We start from the raw sequence: 22,631 nt of genomic DNA, 5'->3' as shown, positions 1-22,631 counted from the left end.
GTATAGCCTCTGAATGGGTTTGGAATGAGGAAGAGTCCATTAGATGAAGCTGAGCAGTATGCTCTATAACAGTCCTTTACCAACTGTGGTTTTGAGATTGCATATTTCCATACTGGTATGCTAGAATTTAAAAATCTGCCATCTTTTTGTACATGAAAAAATGCTGACAGTTGTTGCATCTCTTTCCCAGAAATCATGTGGTCAAGCCTGTTTGGATAGTGTAGAGATAGATCTGTTTACATCTACTCTGTCAGGATATTTAAATGAATGATCAGACCTGGAGAAGCATAAAGTCTTTAAGCACTATGATAAATTTTTTTTCCAAGATGTGCTTAAAATAAAACAGCGATAATGGAAGTACAGAAGATATTAAAATCCAAGCAATTTTAAAAGTTTAGAACTATAGGGGAGCCTGGGTGGCTTAGTCGGTTAAGCGTCCAACTTTCGTTTAGGTTATGATCTTGCGGTTCGTGGGTTCGAGCCCCGCGTCGGGCTCTGTGCTGACTGCCAGCTCAGAGCCTAGAGCCTGTTTCAGATTCTGTGTCTCCCTCTCTCTCTGACTGTCCCCTGCTCACACTGTCTCTCTCTCCTAGAAATAAATAAAACATTAAAAAAAAAGTTTAAAACTATAAAAAGAGACACAGTCTGCATAACCTAACATTTGTAATAGAATCTGTTCGACCAGGTAACAGTATTCCAATGGTATTTCCTGAACAGTTAAAGAAGGTGATTTCAAGAAGAATTACTTACTGAAGCAAGCTTTAAATACTGTCACATTTGATTTATTTTAATAGTAGGCATCTTCTAAACTTCTCATGTATCAAGGTAGAAGGATGTTTAATAGCATTTTAATTGTTTTCCCAAATACTTTATTTTGTCAGAGATCTTAATTTTTCTATTTGTGGTTTTATAAACTGTGGTACTTTTCAGTGGCTCTTCTGTCATGGCTGAAAGAGAACTGGTATATAATGAAGGTAAAAATAAATTGAAAATTAGAAAATCTTTCCTGTTGGAGATATGACAGGAGGAAAATTGACTCAGGCTGTCAATGCTTGTTAGCATCAATATATATAGAACCGCTTATCATCTATAGGGTAAGAACCTCATTGGAATAGAAGACACAAAACCTCTACCCTGGGGGTGCTTATAAGTTTAGTTGTGAGTCATTATAATATGTATATTAAAATTATTTTAAAACTAACCACATGTTAGTGCCAATTAAGTAGTATTTTACGTGCAGGTTGGTAATCTTGAGAGAATTCTTAGAAAACAAAGAGGGTTTGGGAATGAAATTGAGAGAAACTTGAATACTGCTATAGTGAGAGTTTGCCTACTAGAGATGGTGTCATGTACCAAGTTCAGGAGATGCCCTGAAATAAGCTCTGTGTAGAAAGCAGTGTAGAATTCAGCTTTGTATTTGTGTGATAAAATCAGTGCTTCACTGTTTTCATTATACTTATATGGTTTTATCATCTGAGAAAAGCTTTGAGTCTAGAAAGTATGGACATTCAGTCTTCACTAACTAATTCTGTTTTAGAGCCCTAGAGTCATAGAATTTTAGACTAGAAGCTAGGAATTATCTTCCTGTTATTTGTGAGGTGACATAACAGACTTGGGGATATCGTGGCTTTCCCAGTGATCCTGCTAGTGAGGGCAAAGTTATCACACATATCTATTCCAGAGATGTTCTGTGCATATACAAGGAAAAGAATATACATTACGCTTGTTGCTTCTGTACATATTTTACAGCTCTGTTTCACCTTTCTCATTTTTGTTTGTTTTATGGTTACATAGGATTCCATTATATGGATGAGCTATAATTTATAAACCTATCCCCTGTTGATGGATATTTAGGTTAGTTTTGACCTTTTTTTATTGCAATAATTGATTTTTTAAAAGGTAGAAATGTCTGCTTTGAAACTTTTTCTTTCATAAACATTGAATACATACATGTATTATCTTTTTTAGTATTTGAGAATTTTACTACTCCTCTAATTATTTTTTGTCTTACCTAAATTAAGTAATCCATAAGTGTCACACTTTGTGAGTGATGTTCATTAAAGTGAATATCATATCTCTTAATTCAACATACTGAGTTAAGGTGGTTTATTACTATGAAACTCATAAAACTCTTAATGTAGTTAGAGTAATGTAGACTCTTACTTAATCTTAAAGACTGTCCAAAAAGTTAGACTTGAAGTTGTACTGTGTCTAAAGATACGTATGAAATATGAAGTATTTGAATTAAAACTTCTATAGAATATGCATTTAGAGAATATTGTTGACAGTTGATAGCCATCCATAGGTGTGTATGTGTGTAATTCACTGCTTATTTTACTTTTAGAACCTTTTGCCCAGATTAGCAGCCAAACTTGATGTTGCACCAATTTCTGACATCATTGCAATCAAGTCACCCGACACATTTGTGAGAACTATTTATGCAGGTGAGTACCCAAGGAAAATAATTAATCAACATACTAACTTTTGTTTGATTTTAAAAGCAGAACTTAATTTGAAGATAGGATTTTAAAACAAGTCATACTTTGTTTTAAATGGACCATCTTAAAGGTTTCTGACAAAAATCTTAATCTTAGAATTGCTACTAGACCATGGCATTACATTCTGCTTGATAGATCCAAAGCACATTTCTTTCCTGCCTGGTTATTCATTTTACAGAGAGATGAGATTTTTTTAGTCATCAGTAAAAATTAGATTCACTGTAGATCTTGAGAGACTTAACAGAAGACCATGAGAGAAGGAAAGGGGGAAAATAGTTAACAAACAGAGTAGAAGGGAGGCAAACCATAAGAGACTCTTAAAAACAGAACAAACTGAGGGTGGATGGGTGGTGGGAGGAGAGGGGAAAATGGGTGATGGGCATTGAGGAGGGCACTTGTTGGGATAAGCAGTGAGTGTTGTATGTAAGCCAACTTGACAATAAATTATATTCACAAAAAATTAGATTCACTGTTCAATATATTTTGTAAGTGGCACTTGGAGAGGCAAAACTTTTCCATTTGAAAAAAACTATTCTTAATCTTCACTGCTTCTATTCCATTTCCATCTGTATTAAATTCGTTTCAGTGTGTCTTTAGTTGATTGATCTTCTGCTAGGCACACTGGTCCCTAGTGGGGCTAGAAAAGGCAATGAACTCTTTGTTCTTTCTGATTGAAGTTCTGTGTTTCAATTTAATGGTCAGTTTTCAAATTAGATCTTTTGTCTTTAGTAGAGTTTGAGGAGAAATATTGGTCAAGTTTAGGTCACTCTTACGTGATTGCTAATCCATAAGAAATGTCTTAAATTCTTTTAAAATCTTGGGACATCACTCCTTGTTCTTTTTTGTTTGTTTTTTTGAGAGAGAAAGAGAGAGAGCGAGAGAGCATGAGCAGGAAAGGGGCAGAGAGAGAGAGAGGGAGACACAGAATCCAAAGCAGACTCCAGGCTCTGAGCTGTCAGCACAGAGCCTGATGGCAGGGCTTGAACTCACAAACCATGAGATCATGACCTGAGCTGAAGTAGGACACTTAACCAACTGAGCCACCCACGCACCCCAACATCTCTTGTTCTTTAATACCCTATCATGTTATCGTTTATTTTCCTCTCTTAGCCTGCATAGTGGCTTCAATCTTAAGTTGTTGCAGCTAATATTGTTGAATTAATGATTGTTTTTGGAGAAGGAAGCTTTTGTTTATATCCTTTTAGGTAGAATATGCCTTATTCGTGTGGCTGCCTAGCCTATTTCAGTTCCTTGCTTCCAGGCAGATCAGCACTTGTCCTTCTTTTAAAAACATCCAAGGTTATACAAATATCCACTGATCAGTTTTTTCAGTGTTACGGTCCTTTTTCCAATACTTAGTAGAGGTAGAAAACAGTTGGTCCACGGTTATTTCTTCCCTGTTTTCAAGAAGTAAATTCTGAATCTCAAAGAAATACTTGTCTTTCATGGGTGTTTTTGTATTGCAGGAAATGCTTTATGTACAGTGAAGTGTGATGAGAAAGTGAAGGTGTTTTCTGTCCGAGGAACATCTTTTGAAGCTGCAGCAACAAGTGGAGGTAGTGCCAGTTCAGAAGAGGGTGAGTGTTCATTTGGAGTTTGTATTTGTTTTTTTTCTTTTTTTTTTTTTTTTTTTTTTTTTTTTTTTTTTTTTTTTTTTTTTTTTTTTTTTTTTTTTTTTTTTTTTAGCTCATGGGTTATATTAGAGTAAGAAATGGCCTCTGGTTAGATTTCTAATGCAGAGTGTCTGAGAGCTCAGTCTAGGTAATATTCCCAAGCTTATACAAAAGTGAGAAATATTTATAATGTGACTTTTTCTTATCAGTTTTGGTATTAGTATAGTTGTTTTGGTAGATCAGAGGGGTAGGAGAAAAGGTCCATTAAGATTAATCTGTTATTAATCTGTTATGTTGATGTTAAGGTTTACTTTTCTCTCCCTGTTTCCTATTATAATACTTTGGAGGTTCAGTATAATGGAAGAATGTAATTAATAGTGAATGTTTACAGGGTGTCCTCTTTATTTACTCTTATTTGAACCCCATAGAGAGAGGGTCATTCCAGTTTTGTAGATAGACTCTAAGGATTAAATGACTTCTCAAAAGTCATGTAGCTGATGAGGAAGAGGCTAGAACCCAATTCCTTTAATTCTTTCCAAAAATCCCGGAGAATGAAATTAGGAGCACAAAAAATTCACAGTAACTAACAACAAACTTAAATTTCATGAAATTAATTCTTTATGTTTATCTTAAAAATTACTATTATTGAACTTTAACCTTGGTCATTGTTCTGTTTTCTGTATCGATGTACGCAGCATCAAGTACTTCCCCAGTGGGGATATCAGAATGGCTTGACCAGAAATTAACAAAAAGTGATCGACCAGAGCTAACTGGTGCCAGAGTAGTGATATCTGGTGGTAAGTGGAATATTGTAATTTATTAATTTTAAACTATGCTTTGATTTTAAAATACTTTGATTTTATTAGTATATATTTTAGAGGAGCGTAGATTTTTTTTTTTCAAATGTTAAGAAGTTGGTAAGTATTATTTCCATTTTAGCAATTGAGAAAGTGAAATCATGAGCTTCATAACCCAATTTGAGCTCTTTGTTGTACATTTGTATCTCTGGCACCAGGGGGAGCATGGTGCAAGTCATCTCTTAGCTGTGTAGAATGGAGTTTTTGTATCCTTTATGGAATGGAATTTAGGCTTATCTAATTTTTCACCCCATCTTTTTTCAATGAGGTCGGGGTTTGAAGAGTGGAGAGAACTTTAAGTTGTTGTATGATTTGGCAGATCAACTACATGCTGCAGGTAAAGTTATTTTCTTTATAAAAAAATACTCTCTTTTTGTTGGATATATTTTTTCCTTATTTCATTTATATATAAGTCACTCAAGGCTGCAAATTATTTTTGCTTTCTCTGCTTTCAACTTTTCTTTCTGAAATGTTTTTTATTAGTCTCTGAGTAGCATTCACTGGGGAGATGGTATCCTTATGCTTTTTTATTATTTATGTGACCCTCTTATATTTGCCAAATCTTTGTATTTTTCCAGTAAAAAAATTCATTTAGTGTTAGCCTCAGTGCCTAGTTCTGACTCAGAAATGCCCTTGTTTTTCTCTTTATGGTAGTCTCATATAAACCTCTCCTAAAAATAGAAGTTAACATTATTTAAAAATGTACTGATGAGAGTGGAATGTTTTTTGAAAAGTCAGAAAATTGGCAATATTTTAGTTTTTAATTATAGAACTATTACATGGATATATTGTTTTTACAAAAAAAGTCTTAATTCTGTCTTCCCACTTTTTTTTTTTTAATGTTTTATTTATTTCTAGGAGAGAGAGAGAGAGAGAGAGACAGCGTGAGCAGGGGAGGGTCAGAGAGAGAGGGAGTCACAGACTGAAACAGGCTCCAGGCTCTGAGCTGGCAGTCAGCACAGAGCCCGACGCGGGGCTCGAACCCACGAACCGCGAGATCATGACCTAAGCGAAAGTCGGACGCTTAACCGACTAAGCCACCCAGATGCCCCGTCTGTCTTCCCACTTTTAAGGGTTTTGTGTATAACTTTCTAGGTTTTTTCTATGATTTTATATTAGTACATACTTATATATGTACTCATAGAAACTATAATGGTTTTGTCTGAATAAAGGCATGGTATTGATTCTTCACAGTCAGATGGTGTTATTTGAGGGTGTTTATTTCATTCGCTTATTCTTTAGTTGAACAAATATTTATTGGGTGTCTGCCATATGTCAGGCATTATATTAGGAGCTAGGGAAATAACAGTGAGTAAAATAAGCAAAGTTTCTGCCCTTCTAGAAGTTATGTTTCTATTTGGGTGAGACTAGATTTTGTGTTAGTTTCCTGTGGCTAGCTTCCTATAACAAACTGCTATAAACCTGGTGACCTAAAACAACAGAAAATTGTTCTGTCACTATTCTAGAGGCCAGAAGTGTGTTGAAATCATGGTGTTGCAGGACCACACTCTGGGAGCAAATCTGTTCATTTCCAGTGTCTAGAGGCTGCCCTGACATTCCTGGGCATGTGGCTGCATCACTCCAGTCTCTGCTTCTGTCTTTATGTCACCTTCTTCTCTGTGTATCTGTCTCAAGTCTCCCTCTGTATTCCTCTTATGAGGATACATGTGTTGACATTTAGGGACCACTTAGATAGTTCAGGGTAGGCATACTCTCCTAAGATCCTTAACTATATTATATCTACTGCCATATTTGTTAATACTCACAGATTCTGGGGATTATAAAGTGAATATATCTTTGGAAGGGATGTTTTTCTGCTTACCACAGACACTAAACACAATAAATTAGTAAATAGTATGTTAGAGGGTAGTAAATGCTATGAAAAGGAGGTAGTAAATGCTATGAAAATGCTATGGAGAGGGATGATTGCAGTTTTAAATACGATGGTCAGAGGAAGCCTTAAGAAGGAGACATCTGAACAAAGGTTTGATGGACGTGAGGAAGCAAGCCATGAGATCTGAAAGAGAGCATGTTTCAGGTAGAGGGATCAGTAAAGTACAAAGGACCTGGCTAAGGCGGAAGCGTATCTGGTCAGTGTGATGAACAGTAAAGAGGGCAGTGTGGCTGAAATGGAAGTGCAAAAAGGAAGAGTAGTTAAGAGACAAGATTGGGGGTGATAGACCAGACCATGCCTTCGTAAAGAGATTGCTTTTCTCTGGATGAAATGGGAAACCATTGAAAGAGTTGAGAAGAGTCACATGATCTGACACTTTAGCTACAGTTTTGAGCACAGAGCATAGGAGAATAAGTGCACTAATAGATCAATTAGACTGTTTCAGTCGGGTGAGAGATACGTGTGGTTTGGATCAGGTTAGTAGCAGTGGATGTGGGGAAAAATAGTTTTGGGATATATAGTTGAAGGTAAAGAACCACTAGGATTTCCTGACAGATTGGATATGTATTATGAGAGAGAGTTTTTTGTTTAATTTTTTTTAATGTTTATTTTTGAGAGAGAGAGACAGAGTGCAAGTGGGGGAGGGGCAGAGAGAGAGAGAGAGAGGGAGGGAGACACAGAATCCGAAGGAGGCTGCAGGCTCCGAGCTGTCTGTGTTGACAGCTCAAAGCCTGATGTGGGGCTAGAATTAACAGACCATGAGATCATGACCTGAGCCAAAGTCAGATACTTAACCGACTGAGCCACTCAGGCACCTCTGTGTGTTATGTTTTAACAAAAAAAAGTTTTTAGAAATAGACTGGGAGGCCTGGAATTGAAGTCAATGAAACTCTTTAGAGAGATTTTGCTCTATAGGAGAACAGAGAAATGAACTTTATTTAAAGGGGGAATGGGGCCAATAGGGATGTTGTAAAGAGGAGACAAATAGCATGCTTCTGTGCTGATGGGAGTTGAAGGTAAAGAGTGGGAGTGCTCCAGTTGAGAGGGAAAATTATACAGCGGAGGGAGGGGAGAGTTGCTGCAGTTAAGTAGGCAAGAAAGAATATGGGCACAGCTGCAGGTTGATGGGTGTATATTAGTTGGAGCATGTGAAAGTTTGCTTGTGATTATTTCAGTTTCTTCAGTGAAATAGGAAGCATGGTCATCAGCTGAGATTGATGATGTTAAAGAGTGTTGGAAGTTTTATGAGAGAAGGAGATCTATGAAATTATAGTTTAGAAAAGAGTGAGAGAATTAAGACCTATTTTTTAATTAAAAAATTTTTAATTTTTTTTTTTTTTTTGAGAGAGAGACAGAGAGAAGGAGACACAGAATCCGAAGCAGGATCCAGGCTCTGAGGTGTCAGCACAGAGCCCAGTGTAGGGCTTGAACCCACAAACCATGAGACCTGAGCTGAAGTTGGATGCTTAACTGACTGAGCCACCCAGGCACCCCAAGGCCTATTTATTTAAAGTAAAACCCAGTTAGCACAGCTTGGTGTTGGTGTTTTTCTCCACTTATGGTGAACCACAGGGGAACAGGTGTGGAAAGAGAGTTTTTAGTCAATTAACCAGAGATGGAGTTTTTTTCACTTGAATGTGATGATTTAAGAGGAAGGCAAGGAAATTGAAGGCATATGCAACTAAGTGATTAGAGTCATTGATCATAAAATTAAGCTAGGTAAAGAAGAGCAAACATTGTGGGAGAGAGGGACAGTAAATAGAAATGTAGATCCCCGTGAGGTCAGAGGATTGTTGGAGTTGAGTACAAAGTGAGTCAACTGGAAAGAGTAGGTCACAGAGAGACATTGGAAATTGTCAAGGGGTTGGTAATTTAAAGTTTGGGAATGTGACCATGGGTGTGTGTGGCTGAGGACAGAGACGACTGCAGGAGAGTTATTTAAGGAACCAAGAAGCCAGGTGTTAAAATCTTCAAGAATTAAGACTAGTACCGGAGAGGGCCGCCTAGGTGGCTCAATTGGCTAAGTGTCCACTTCGGCTCAGGTCATGATCTTGCAGTTCTTGAGTTTGAGCCCTGCATCAGGATCTGTGCTGATGGCTCAGAGCCTGGAGCCTGCTTCAGATTCTAGGTCTCCCTCTCTTTCTTCTCCTCCCCCGCTTGTTCTCTCTATCTCTCTCTCCCCAAAATACATAAACATTAAAAAAAAAAAAAAAAAAGACTCGTATTGGAGAAAGTGGCAATGACCCAGAAGCTAAAAATGATTGAGAAATGAATGGGATTGACCTAGTGGTTGATAGATGACACAGCAATAAATGGGTGATAAAATATGATTACATGAGATTCAATGCTGAAGGCTTTTAAAGAAGAAAGGGGAGAACTTTCTGAGATTGTCAGTAAGGTGTCCCACCTGTAGGCCCGGTGGCTGATAGCAACATCTACTGGAGAGGACTGCAGGGGAATCATTGTCCTCAGGGAGCATCTAGACAAATAGGAAGATGGGTGAAGATTAAGAACTATGCAGGGCATTATGGAGATGAGTATGTGGATTACAGAGGATAACCTTTGAGTCTGGGGCTTGTTGCAGTGACTGATGTAAGTAAAGGGCAGGATGTGATCAGTCCTCACTGATCTAGGTAGTGTTGTTGAACTGTGAGCATTAGGAGGTAGTGAGGAGTACGGTTTGTGGCTTTCTCTTGTCCTCTGTAGATGAAGAGGATAGGAGGATCATTCGACCCCTTTTGTGAGAGGGGTGACCTTATTCCCAAGTATAGAGCTCCTTATTGACTCCTGATGAAGGATTGAATGCTAGTTAACTTCTCTTTTTTTTTTTTTTAGATTGCAGATATTGGTTAATTCTTACCTTGTGTTATATGTAACTTGTGTTTATCTGATCACAAGAAATAATGATATAGTAACTTTCTTCAAAAGTTGTGAAGTTATTGGGGCATTTGGGTGGCTTAGTCGGTTATGGAGCCTGCTTGGGATTCTCTCTCCACCCCTCCCCAACTCATGTGTGTGCATGCTCACTCTCTCTCAAAAAAACAAATAAATAACTTTAAAAAATAGTGAAGTTACTGCATAAAGGACCATTATATAATGGCATGCCAAACAGACTATCATATATGTTTTATGAATGCCTGAATATCTTTTTGATAAACCAAGCAGAGGACTTCAGTCAAACTTAAAATCTTAAATCCTTGGGTATAAATGGAAGGCATTTTTTAAAGTTCTGTATATAAAATGCACTAGTACTTCATTTTAGAATTTTTGATCAGTGACAGGAGGCTATTTTTTTTTTAAACAAGGCCTTTATAAAATAAATTTCTGATTGTCCTTGTCAGTGTCTTTCTATACAGTTATTAGTGAATATCCCAACTGGTGGAATAAGAGCTTTAAAAAATGACAGATATGTTTTCCCCATTTAGTTGGTGCTTCTCGTGCTGCTGTTGATGCTGGCTTTGTTCCCAATGATATGCAAGTTGGACAGACAGGAAAAATAGTAGCACCAGTAAGTATTGCAATAAAATATGCCATCCAAAATTCTATAGAGGTAAAAACTATGTGTATGTGTATGTGTTTATATATGTACATTATATATAATTTGTTGGATATCTCAGTGATTTATGTTCTATTCAGTGTATCTAGGCAGTTAGCCATTACCATAGTGAGCGTGTCCTCCTCACAAGGTCTGTGGATTTCTTGGTCTCAGTAATGTGCTTTGCAGTTCTTAAATCCAGCATTATCCTTCAGAGATTTTTTTAAGTTTTGGTTTAAATTCAAGTGTCTTTCATGGGGTGCCTGGGTGGCTCAATCAGTTAAGTGTCCAACTCTTGGTTTCAGCTTAGGTCATGATTCACAGTTCGTGAATTCAAGCTCCACATCTGTCATTATGGTATAGATTGACCCACATTTGGCCAGTGAGAACCTCTTTGAGGTGGTGGTTCCTGTGTCTTTTTTGACCTGTTCCCATCATTCTTTGAGCCCTTTCTTACTTTTAACAGAACAATATGTTCCAGGCTCTTTTGTACTTTTCCTATCCCAGCCCTGGAATTCGTCTTTTCTCCAAAGAGTCCTGGTTCCCTTTAGCAAATAGTATTTTGCAGGCAACAACTGGATGTTAGTTGCATTCATTGCTTTTGGGATGTTGTTATTCCCAAGACCTCTCAGTGAAAAAAGCTAGGGAATGTTTGTAGCTGTGTGTATGTGTAGGCAAACACATGCATAATTATATACAGTACACATTTATATCTGTATTTCTGTATCAATCTCTATATATTGAAAACCGTAAGGGCAACTGGGTGGCTCAATCAGTTAAGCGTTGATTTTGACTCTTGATTTTGGCTCAGGTCATGATCTCATGGTTTATGAGTTTGAGCCCCACATTGAGCTCTGTGCTGACAGTGCAGAGTCTGCTTGGGATTTTCTCTCTCCCTCTCTCTGCCCCTCCCCTGCTCACTTGAGAGCTTTCTCTCTCTCTGTCAAAATGAATAAATAAATGTAAAAAAAACCCAAAAAACCATAGTTCACCTTGATACTGCCAGTTTCAGTCCAATACCACAGAGTCAATTCCAGTTTTCTCCCTTTACCTTTTGTAATGCCCTTACCCTAGAGTGAAAAACCTGGACCCTTCCAAAATCCTACCCTGCACAGATGCCCTCCTTGCCCTACTCAAGCTCTGACACCTGCACTGAACAGTCCTTCTGTATAGATGGCCTTCCCACTTTGCTTAGACTCTGACACTTCTTTCTGGATCATTTCTTCCCAAAGTACAATTTTGCATTTCTACCAACTATGTATTTGGGTTCCAGTTGCTCCTCATTTTTACCAGCATTTGGTGTTTTAGCTGTTCAAGTGCATATGCAGTGGTACATTATTGTGGTTTTAATTTGCATTTGCCTGATATCTAATGATGATGAACGTTGTTGTGTTTTGAGGATTTACATGTCTTCCATATGAAATGTCCATTTAATTCTTTGGCTCTTTATTATTGAATTGTTTGTCTTTTGTTGCTGAGATGTTGATATTATATATAATACATATATTTATATAATGTAATTGTGTGAGCTTATTAGATATATTTTGCAAATATTTTCTCCCAAAGCATGGTTTGCCTATTTATATTCTTAATGGTATCAAGTTGAGGAACTTCCCTTCTTTTCCCAATTTCTTGAGAGTTGTTACCATGAATGGTGGTTGAATTTTGTCAAATGTTTTTCTACATTTATTGAAATGATTTTTTTCTACTTTATTTTGTTAATATGATGAATTACATTAAAAAATTGCTTTTACATTTATTTATTTTTGAGAGACAGAGAGAGACAGAACATGAGCAGGGGAAGGGCAGAGAGAGGGAGACACAGAATCTGAAGCAGGCTCCAGGCTCCCAGTTGTCAACACAGAGCCTGATGCGGGGCTCAAACCCACAAACTGTGAGATCATGACCTGAGCCAAAGTTGGACACTTAACCAACTGAGCCACCCAGGTATCCTGATGAATTACATTTTTGATTTTTGAAAGTTAAACCACCTTGAATTATGATGATAAAACCTGTTTGATCATGATATGTTATCTTTTAAAAAAATTTTTTTTAAATGTTTATTTTTGAGAGGAGAGAGGGGCAGAGAGAGAGGTCACAGAATCTGAAGCAGGCTCCAGGCTTCAAGCTGTCTGCACAGAGCCTGACGTGGGGCTTGAACCCACAAACCATGAGATCATGACCTGAGCTGAAGTCAGATGCTCAGCCAACTGAGCCATCCAGATGACCCGTGATAGGTTATCCTTTTAATATATTACTGGTTTGATTGACTAATATTTTGTTGAGGATTTTTGGGTCTGTATTGATCAAAATAATCTGTAACTTTCTTTTTAAAAAATACTTGTCTAATTTTGGTATCATGATGCTGGCTTCAAAAAATTGAGTTGAAAGATGTTCCGTCCTGCTCTGTTTCTGAATGAGTTTATGTAAAATTGTCTTTGTTTTGTTTTGTTTGGCCTGGAGTTTTCTTTGGTGGAGTATTAGACAGTTAACTCAATTTCTTTAATGGTTTTAGGGCTATTGAGATTTTCGATTCTATATTGAGTCTGTTTGGCTAAGTGATAGGTTTCAAGGAATTGGTCCAGTTCTTCTAAGTGGTCAAATGTATTGGATAAAGATGTTTATAATACTGCTCTATTTTTTTTTTTAATTGTCTGTAAGATCTTCTGGAGTGACAACTTCTCCTTAATTTCTGCAATTGCAATTTGTGTCTTCTCTTTTTTGTTCACCTTCTCTTCATCCAGTCTAGTTAAGAGTTTCTAAAAAAATTTTAAGGGTTGCCTGGGTGACTCAGTTGGTTAAGTGTCCAACTCTTGATTTCATCTCTCACGGTTTGTGAGATCAAGCCCCATGTAGAGCTCTGTGCTGACAGTGTAGAGCCTGCTTGGGATTGTTTCTCTCCCTTTCTCTCTGCCCCTCCCCTGCTTACCCATGAACATGCTCTCCTTCTCAAAATAAATAAACAAACATTAAAAAAAATGTTTTTTAAATCTTTCATCCAGCTATTTTAGAATGACAACCTTATTGAAGTATAATTCATATACCATACAGTTCATTTGATTAAATGTTTAATTCAGTGGCTTTTAGTACAGTGACAGTTATACAGCCATCACTTCAGTTAGTTTTAGAACATTTTCATCACCCCCAAAAGAAACTGCATAGCTCTTTTGCTATTTGTTTGTGTTGGAGTTTTCCTCCAACTCCCCCAGGCCATGGCAACTAACATTCTACTTTCTGTCTAGATAGATTTGCCTATTCTGGACATTTCATATTAATAGAATTATATAATATGTAGTCTTTTGTGTTTATTTTCATTTGGCATAATGTCTTCAAGGTTTATCCATGTTGTAGCATTACTATAGTATTCCATTATGTGGATATACCACATTTTATTTATCCATTTGTGATTTGATGGATATTTGGGTTGTTTTTACATTTTGGCTATTATGAATAGTGCAGATACGAACATTCATATATAAGTTTTTGTATGTACCTATATTTTAAGTTTTATTAAATATATACCTAGGACTAGAATTGCTGGATCATATGGTAACTTTATGTTTAACCTTTGGAGGATCTGCCAAATTGCTTTCCACGGCAGCTGTAACAATTTTTGTGAACCAGTTTTTAGCTGGTTTTTATGGCTTAGCAAACGCCTTATCTTGGTGAACATATATACTTGAAAAGAATGTATATTTTGCCATTGAACACTGCAGGAAAAAATGTTAGTGAATTTTGAGGAAGTGATAGCAAAACTATCTGAAATGACAGGAAAAAAAAATGAAAAAATGGATAGAGCACTGATGAGCTGTGGGACAGCTTTAGCAGGCTTAATATATGTATTAAGCTTTGAGGAACAGCAAAGCTTTGAGGAAATAATGACCAGAAAAGTTTTAAATGTGATGAAATCTATAAACCCACAGAATCTCAGATGCTCAACAAAACCCCAAGAACAGTAAACATGACAGAAACTACAAGGCACATCATAATCAAATTGATTAAAGAATGATAAAAAGTTCTTAAAGGCAGTAAAAAGGAAAATGTGAATTAAATCCTTCAATCAAGAAGCAGAGTGTCAGAATATATAAAAAGCAAGACCTCCTCTATGTGCCACCTATAAGAAATACATTTTAAGTATAAAGAAGATACATTGAAAGGGAAAGGATAGAAACATATACCTTCAAGCAGTAAGCATAAGAAATCTGGAGTGTCTTTATTAATATCAGAGAAAGTAGACTTTAAGACAATGAGTACTACCAAAGATAAACATTCCATAATAATAAAGGGATTAATTTATAAGGAAGACACAACAGCCATGATTGTAGAAGGCCAAACAACATAGTTTGAAAATACATCAAACAAAAACTAACAGAGCTAAAGTTAGAAATAGACAAATCCATAGTCACAGTTGGAGATTTTAACACTTTTTCCTAGTAATTGATAGAATAACTAGACCAAAAAACTCAGTAAGGATATAAAGAGTATTTAGATCAGGGGTCAGCAAACTTTATCTGTAAAGAGTAATAAAGCAAATATTTTTTTGTTTTATGGGTCATAGAATGTCTCTTGTAACTACTTTACTGTTGTATAGCAAACTCAGCCATAAACAGATAATTAAATGAATGAACGTGGCTGTATTTCAGTCAAACTTTATGTACAGAAACAGACAACAGTCCACATTTGGCCTGTTGAACATTTACAGAGCAGTGCGCCACATATTCTTCAATACTTTTATGCTGGGACTCCAGTTACACATATTTTAAATATCTTTATATTCTTCCACAGGTTATGAAAGTTTTGTTCATTCTATTTCATTGTTTTTCCCGCTGTTCTTCAGATTGGGTAATTTCTGTTGGTCTCTCATCAGGTCACTGACTCTTCTATAATTTCTAATTTGCTGTTAAAACCATCTAGGAAATTTCTTATTTTGGATTTTATATTTTTCAGTTCTAGATTTACATTTGGTTCTTTCTGTAATTTCAATTTCTCTGCTGAGATTTCTTATCTCTGCAGTCATTGCTGATATCTTTTCCTTTACATCCTTGATCATACTTAAAATAGCTGCTTTAAAATTCTTGTGTGCTAATTCCAAAATTTAGGTCACTTCAAGGTTGCTCTTTGATTGTATTTTTGCATTTTCCTGTCTCATTATATGTGTAGTACATTGTTTCTCAAATTTTTTTGTCTTAGGATTCCTTTTAAACATTGAGAGCTCTCAAGGAGCTTTTGTTTATTTAGGTCATACTTGTTGATACGGTATTAGAAATTCAAACAGAAAAATTTTAAATATTTGTTCACTTGAAAATAATAAAACCATATTTCATAACATAAATAACATTTGGGTAAAAATAACCAAATCTTCCAAAACAAAAATAAATTTAATGGGAATAGTTACATTGCTTTACATTTTTGGCTTCATAGAAAATTACTAGATTCTCATTTCTGCTTCCTGTATGTTTTTTTATATTAGTCTGATTGAAGTATATGAAGAAAATCCACCATCACACAGATATATAAAGTTGGAAAAGAAAGGAATATTTTAAGCCTTTTCAGAAAATTGTGGATATTCTTCTTTTACACTACACCAAAACTTGACAAGTAGTAATTTCTTAAATTTATTTGCAGTGTGGAATCTGAAACAATATTGATGAATTCTTCATATTTTTATATTAAAACCCATTGGCCTGTATTGCACTTTGAATAGTTCTTTTACCATCTTGTAACATCGTGCATTGTTCGTTTTAGAAAATACAGGCATATCTCATTTTTGTTTCGAATTCAGTGTCTCCCTCTCTCTCTGACCCTCCCCTGCTCAAGCTGTCCCTTTCTCAAAAATAAATAAAGCATTAAAAAAAAAAAAGAAAATACAGGCATATCTCATTTTATTGTGTTTTGCTTTATTGTGCTTCACATATATTATGGTGGGTTTGTTTTTTTTTTTTCAATAAATTAATGATTTTGGCAACCCTGCTTTGAGCAAGTCTGTTAACACTATTTTTTTCAATAGCATTTGCTCACTTTGTGTCTCTGTGTCACATTTTGGTTATTGCGATATTTCCAAGTTTCTCATTATTTTTGCATTTGTTATGGCAATCTATGATCAGAGATCTTTGATATTACTGTTGTAATTGTTTTGGAGTACCATTACCTCAACCATGTAAAGCAGTGAATTTAATAGATGAATGTTTATCACACAGGAGATGTGTACTCAAACGCCACGATTTAAAAAACAAATTATTTTGTGTGCTTCATCAAGAACAATCTTAAGTGAAACCAGCTTTTTTATTTTTAAAGGTTTTTTTTAAATTTTTATTTATTTAAAAATAAATTTTTTAAATGTTTTTATTTCTGAGAGAGAGAGACAGCGTGTGCAGGGTAGGGTCAGAAAGAGAGGGAGACACAATCTGAAACAGGCTCCAGGCTCTGAACTAGCTGTCAGCACAGAGCCCGACGCAGGGCTTGAACCCACGAACTGTGAGATCATGACCTGAGCCGAAGTGGGACGCTTAACTGACTGAGCCACCCAGGAATCCCATTTTTTTTTTAATGTTTTATTTACTTCTAGGAGAGAGAGAGAGAGACAGCGTGAGCAGGGGAGGGTCAGAGAGAGAGGGAGACACAGAATCGGAAACAGGCTCCAGGCTCCAAGCTGGCAGTCAGCACAGAGCCTGACGCGGGGCCCGAACCCATGAACTGCGAGATCGTGACCTAAGCAAAAGTCGGACGCTCAACCAACTAAGCCACCCAGTTGCCCCGCAGGCACCCCATTTTTATTTTATTTATTTATTTTTTTTATAAATAGTTTATTGTCAAATTAGTTCCCACATAACACTCAGTGCTCATCCCACAAGTGCCCTCCTTCATGCCCATTCCCCCCTCCCCTCCACATCCATCAGTCCTCAGTTTTTGTCAGCATTCAAGAGTCTCTCATGGTTTGCCTCTCTCCCTTTCCCCCACCATTTCCGCCCTTCTTCTCCCCCTTGTTCCTCCGTCAAGTTCCTCCTAATCCTCCTATACGTGCAAACATATGATATTTGTCCTTCTCTGCCTGACTTATTTCGCTCAGCATAACACCCTCAAGGTCCATCCATGTTGCTACACATGGCCAGATTTCATTGTTTCTCATTGCCATGTAGTATTCCATGGTATAGATAAACCACATCTTCTTGATCCATTCGTCCGTTGATGGACACTTAGGCTCTTTCCATGTTTTAGCTATTGTTGAGAGTGCTGCTATGAACATTGGGGTCCATGTGCTCCTATGCATCAGCATTTCTGTATCCCTTGGGTAAATTCCTAGCAGTGCTATTGCTGGGTCATAGGGGAGTTCTATTGTTAGTTTCCTGAGGAACCTCCACACTGTTTTCCAGAGGGGCTAGGCACCCCATTTTTAAAGTTTTTTAACCTGAGTGTGTGGCCATGAAGAATGCAGTGACAACTCGTTCAGTTTGGTGCAGCTATCTTGTTAATGCTAAGGCAGCAGCAGTTTGACCTACTATTGTTTTCTGCAGTCAGTACAGTTATTCCAGGATAAATTGTGAGATTTGAAAAAGTTATTTAATAACTAAGTATTTAATTTAGCACCATTTTTGCTGCAAAGCATTCACATGAAGGAATTCTTTGATGATTACTCGTTATTGATTGTGGACAAATAGAACTAAACACAAAACTCAAACTCCAAACTCTGTCTTTTCTTTTACTACCAGCCAGGTGACTTAAAAGCCGTCTTGCACATGTCTAACGTGGGCATCAACCAGAGTATATTTAGAATCTGTGATTCTCTGTCTTGAATTTTTTCCTTCGTTTCTTTCTAACGTGGCAGCCACAAATTCTGTTTCTGTGTGTTTCCTCAACTGGTAAGACTGCAGGTTTCTGTCCAAAGTGACTGCTTTCTGATTGGCTTTTATCCCCTGTGGGAAATCTGGAAATGCCCCAAGGGAGCAAGTAGATGTATAATGTAGCCTCATTTTGCCTTCCTCCCCTACAGAATTCTGCCTTCTCCACTGATGGCTATCTTGTCTCCAGTGTACTTAAACAGTTGCTGTCTGTATTTTCAGGAGGTTTTATAGTTTTCTATGCAGGAGGATTAGTCTGATACAAGCTATTCCCTCAGGACTGTAAGCAGGAGTTCTAAGGCTCAGAATCGAATGTATTACTTCACATGTGCTCTGCCGAGTACAGAGTTGGATTATTATCTTCCTAAATAATATTTTAATTAATGCTACTTAATATTACATGAGGTTTTTGGCAGCCATATCCCACTGTTGGCACGTATTATACTAGTGGACATCCAAAATCTCAGTCTTCTCCTTCGCCCATATTTTATTGCCTACTATTAAACCGTGTCTCCCCTGTCTGATAATAATGAAGTGTTCCTTTGTGTTTAAAGTTGAACTCTATTAAATTTGGGGGTTTGTTCTCAACCATTGAAGCCTCTTGAATCTTTTTTTAATTCTTTTTTTTTTTTTTTTTTAATGTTTCTTATTTTTGAGAGAGACAGAGCCCAAGCAGGGGAGGGGCAGAGAGAGAGGGAGACACAGAATCTGAAGCAGGCTTCCAGCTCTCAGCACAGAGCCCAACGTGGGACTCGAACCCATGAGCCATTAGATCATCACCTGAGCCAAAGTTGGACGCTTAACCAACTTTGAGCCACCCAGGCGCCCCACCTCTTGAATCTTTTAAAGCTTGTATTTTTTATTCACATTCCAGTCAATTTTATATTCTTTGAAGGTCCTATGTTCTGTTTTATAATAGCTATGGAAATTATCACCACAGTTCTCTCTGATGAAAATAGTAAGAAGTTCCCTACTCAGGTAAGGGGACACAAAGGCAAATTTTGTTATCCTCACAAAACACCTTTACTTTTGTTATCGATTGTTTGAGAAAATGTACAATACCCAGAAGATGCCACAAATTTAGTTATACGGTTAAATACATTTTTAAATTATCATTCACGGCAGTTTATACCACATAGATAATGGAAGATTATTGAGAGCGTGCATGCGTGTGTGTGTGTGTGTGTGTGTGTGTGTGTACACCTGGTATGTTTATGGATTTGTGCTGCCTGCAAGAATTAAGAATTCAGACCCAGGGATGGGGAACCACTGATCTGTAGCTTACTGTTGTAACAAAGACTTCTATATTCCTCTTTATTTTTATTTTTATTTTATTTTATTTTTTTAATATTTTTATTTATTTCTAGGAGAGAGAGAGAGAGACAGCGTGAGCAGGGGAGGGTCAGAGAGAGAGGGAGATACGGACTCTGAAATAGACCCCAGGCTCTGAGCTGGCAGTCAGCACAGAGCCCGACACAGGGCTCGAACCCACGAACTGCGAGATCATGACCTAAGCGAAAGTCGGATGCTTAACCAACTAAGCCACCCAGGCGCCCCATTCCTCTTTATTTTTAAATACATTTTATATTTGGAAATAATTTCAAACTTAGAAAAAGTTGAAAATTTAAAAAGTTCAGTATGGGGGTGCCTGGGTGGCTCAGTTGGTTAAGCATCTGATTTCAGCTCAGGTCATAATTTCACAGTTGGTGGGTTTGAGCCCCACGTCGGGCTGTGTGCTGACAGCTCAGAGTCTGGAGCCTGCTTCAGATTCTGTGTCTCCCTCTCTCTTTCTCTCTGCTCCTCCTCCACTCACATCTGTCTCTCTTTCTTTCAAAAATGAATAAACATTAAAAAAAAATAAAAAATAATAATACAGTACATACGTGTATATACACATATACACAGATCTTTCCTGGACATATGACAGTAACATCATGACCCTTAGATATTTTACTGTGTTTTTCCTAAGAATAGAAATCTTTTTTTTTTTTTAATGTTTTTTATTTATTTCTGAGAGAGAGAGAGACAGCGTGAGCAGGGAAGGGTCAGAGAGAGGGAGATACAGAATCTGAAGCAGCCTCCAGCCTCTGAGGTAGCTGTCAGAGCCCAGTGCGGGGCTCGAACCCACAAATCGCAAGTTCATGACCTGAGCTGAAGTCGGACGCTTAACCGACTGAGCCACCCAGGTGCCCCAGAAATCTTTTTTTATATAACCAAAGCACAAAGTATATTTGGATTTTGTCACTTTAAATTCTAATTCCAAGTTTTTGTATTGTAATGGGATATTCCAACTTTATCATTTAGCTTAGTAACCTTCATTATAGTACTTTCCCGTCTCTGCATGGAATCCAGTTTAGGGTCAAATATTGCATTTAGTTGTCATAGCTCTTTAGCCTTTAGTCTCATGGTTGTAGTAAGGAATAACTCTCACTTCTTATTTAGTCTCATTCTTGAGCATGCCCTCTATACCCAGACCTCAGGGCTGGGGCTTTCTTACCCCTTTTTCCCACCCCTCTACCTGTAGTAGCCAAACTCTGCCTTTTGTCTCTTGGGGGTAGGTGCTGGGTGGCATTTGGTTTTGAGATAACAGGTGAAAGATAGAGGTTGGAGATATGTTAAAACCAGGAGAGAGATTTTAAAATAAATTCTATATCGTTCTGTCCATTTGCTAGATCTAGTCTTAAGTTTGGCACTAGGCTTTCTAGGAGCCTATTTATATTGGGAAACAAGATCAGTGTCCTGATTTACAGTGTCCCTAAGGCAAAAATAAACTAATTGCACATAGGAACATAATTTGGCCTGTTATCAAGATTAGAGAGAGAGATTTATCCCTTGAGCCCTCATAAAGAGGACACTATTGATTAACATCCTCAACAATATCTTTACTATAAATAGGACAGTGGTTTCATAGGGTGTTTTTAAATAATGTCCCTTAGTGTCAGCCAGTTGCCTAATATTTAGGTACATTTCCATAAGGAGCCAGAATTATTTGGTTTGGGACTTGCTGGTATGGCTTTTCCAGGAAAAAATTTCAGAGTAGTGATTTTATTGTAGAACCCTTCTTCAGATAAATCTTATAAGGAAGCCCCATGCATAACAAGGAAGGTGGAATTGAAGTGGGGTGGTATAAACAAGAGTGCTGTTTCTCATTTTTCTGAGTCTCTATGGCCCCCTGCAGAATGACTAGAGCCCTGAGCACATTTTGAAAACCATTTGTCCAGGAAAAACTGGATTGCATAGCCTCAGATAGTTCTCCACAAATAGATCTACCTGAAATGAATTTTGATTTTGCCCTCTGTTAGTATATATCAACATTGTCTTATGTTGTACCAGTTTTTAAAGCTCTTTATGTAATATTATTTCCCAATCTTTCTCCTTCTACTTCAGAAGTCAACTTGTTCTCCCTATATAAAAGCAAAACAATACAGCTTAACTATATACATCAAAGAAAGAGGTGAGCCCTTTCTAATTTAATGCTAATCTCTCTAACCTGTCTTTGGATTCCATTAATTTCCTCCTTTAGGATAGTCTATTATTTACTCCCATGCTCCAGGTTCAGAACCTATCCATCTCTACTGGCTCATTTTTATAATTTTTTTTTGTTTAGTTTTTATTCATTTTTGAGAAAGGGGGACAGAGGAGCAGAGAGAGCATGAGAGAGAATCCCAGATGGGCTCTGCACTGTCAGCTCAGAGCCCAATGTGGTACTCAAACCCACAAACCATGAGATCATGACCTGAGCTGAAATCAAGAGTTGGACACTTAATCAACTGAGCCACCCAAACGCCCCTACTTTTTATAATCTTAAAAAAGAATGAATTTGGGGCTCCTGGGTGGGGCAGTCGGTAGACCATCCAACCTGGTTCAGGTCATGATCTTACATTTGTGGGTTCAAGCTCTGCATTGGGTTCTGTGCTGACAGCCCAGAGCCTGGAGCCTGCTTTGGATTTTGTGTCTCCCTCTCTCTCTGCCCCTCCCCTACTCATACTCTGTCTTTGTCTCCCAAAAATAAAAAGTTTAAAAAAAAGAAAATTCTGTCTTCCTTCAGCCTCTTCCCCCCCCACCACTATTACCCATTTCATCTCTCTTGTGAGGCTGAGCTTAAAAAAGTCACTTACATTTGCTAAATCCACTTTACTTCCCATTCTTTTCTGTTTATTTTAAAAATATGCATATATAAAAATAATACAGTAAACACCTTTGTTTTGTACTCTTTAATATATACGCTTCCATCCCCTCAAAAAGTAACCATTATTCTAATTTGATGATAATGATTTCAATACATTTCACTTTTACTGTGTATCTACGGTTCCCTAAACAGTCCATACCTGAACTTTTCAACTTGAGTACCATGAATGATTTACAAGTGTGCCGAGTTGTTGATCCCCTCAGCCTTTGG

The 22,631-nt window shown here is 37.2% G+C and overlaps 1 protein-coding gene across 3 annotated transcripts in view; it reads left to right on the top strand.

The window, feature by feature from the left end:
* Positions 1–22,631, top strand: part of ETFA (electron transfer flavoprotein subunit alpha) — an 84,213-nt gene that overhangs the window by 23,620 nt on the left and 37,962 nt on the right. For all 3 annotated transcript variants that reach the window (XM_039238234.1, XM_039238236.1, XM_039238235.1), the window contains exons 5-9: positions 2,345–2,444; positions 3,965–4,075; positions 4,807–4,908; positions 5,237–5,305; positions 10,288–10,370. In XM_039238234.1, the coding sequence (XP_039094165.1) occupies positions 2,345–2,444; positions 3,965–4,075; positions 4,807–4,908; positions 5,237–5,305; positions 10,288–10,370 (465 nt within the window). The remainder of the gene's footprint in view (positions 1–2,344; positions 2,445–3,964; positions 4,076–4,806; positions 4,909–5,236; positions 5,306–10,287; positions 10,371–22,631) is intronic.

Source organism: Hyaena hyaena, unplaced genomic scaffold, assembly GCF_003009895.1.
Source record: "Hyaena hyaena isolate Hyena2069 unplaced genomic scaffold, ASM300989v1 scaffold_137, whole genome shotgun sequence".
Taxonomy (NCBI): Eukaryota; Metazoa; Chordata; class Mammalia; order Carnivora; family Hyaenidae; genus Hyaena; species Hyaena hyaena.
Note: the sequence above shows the minus strand (reverse complement) of the source record. Positions and strands in the feature narration are given on the sequence as shown.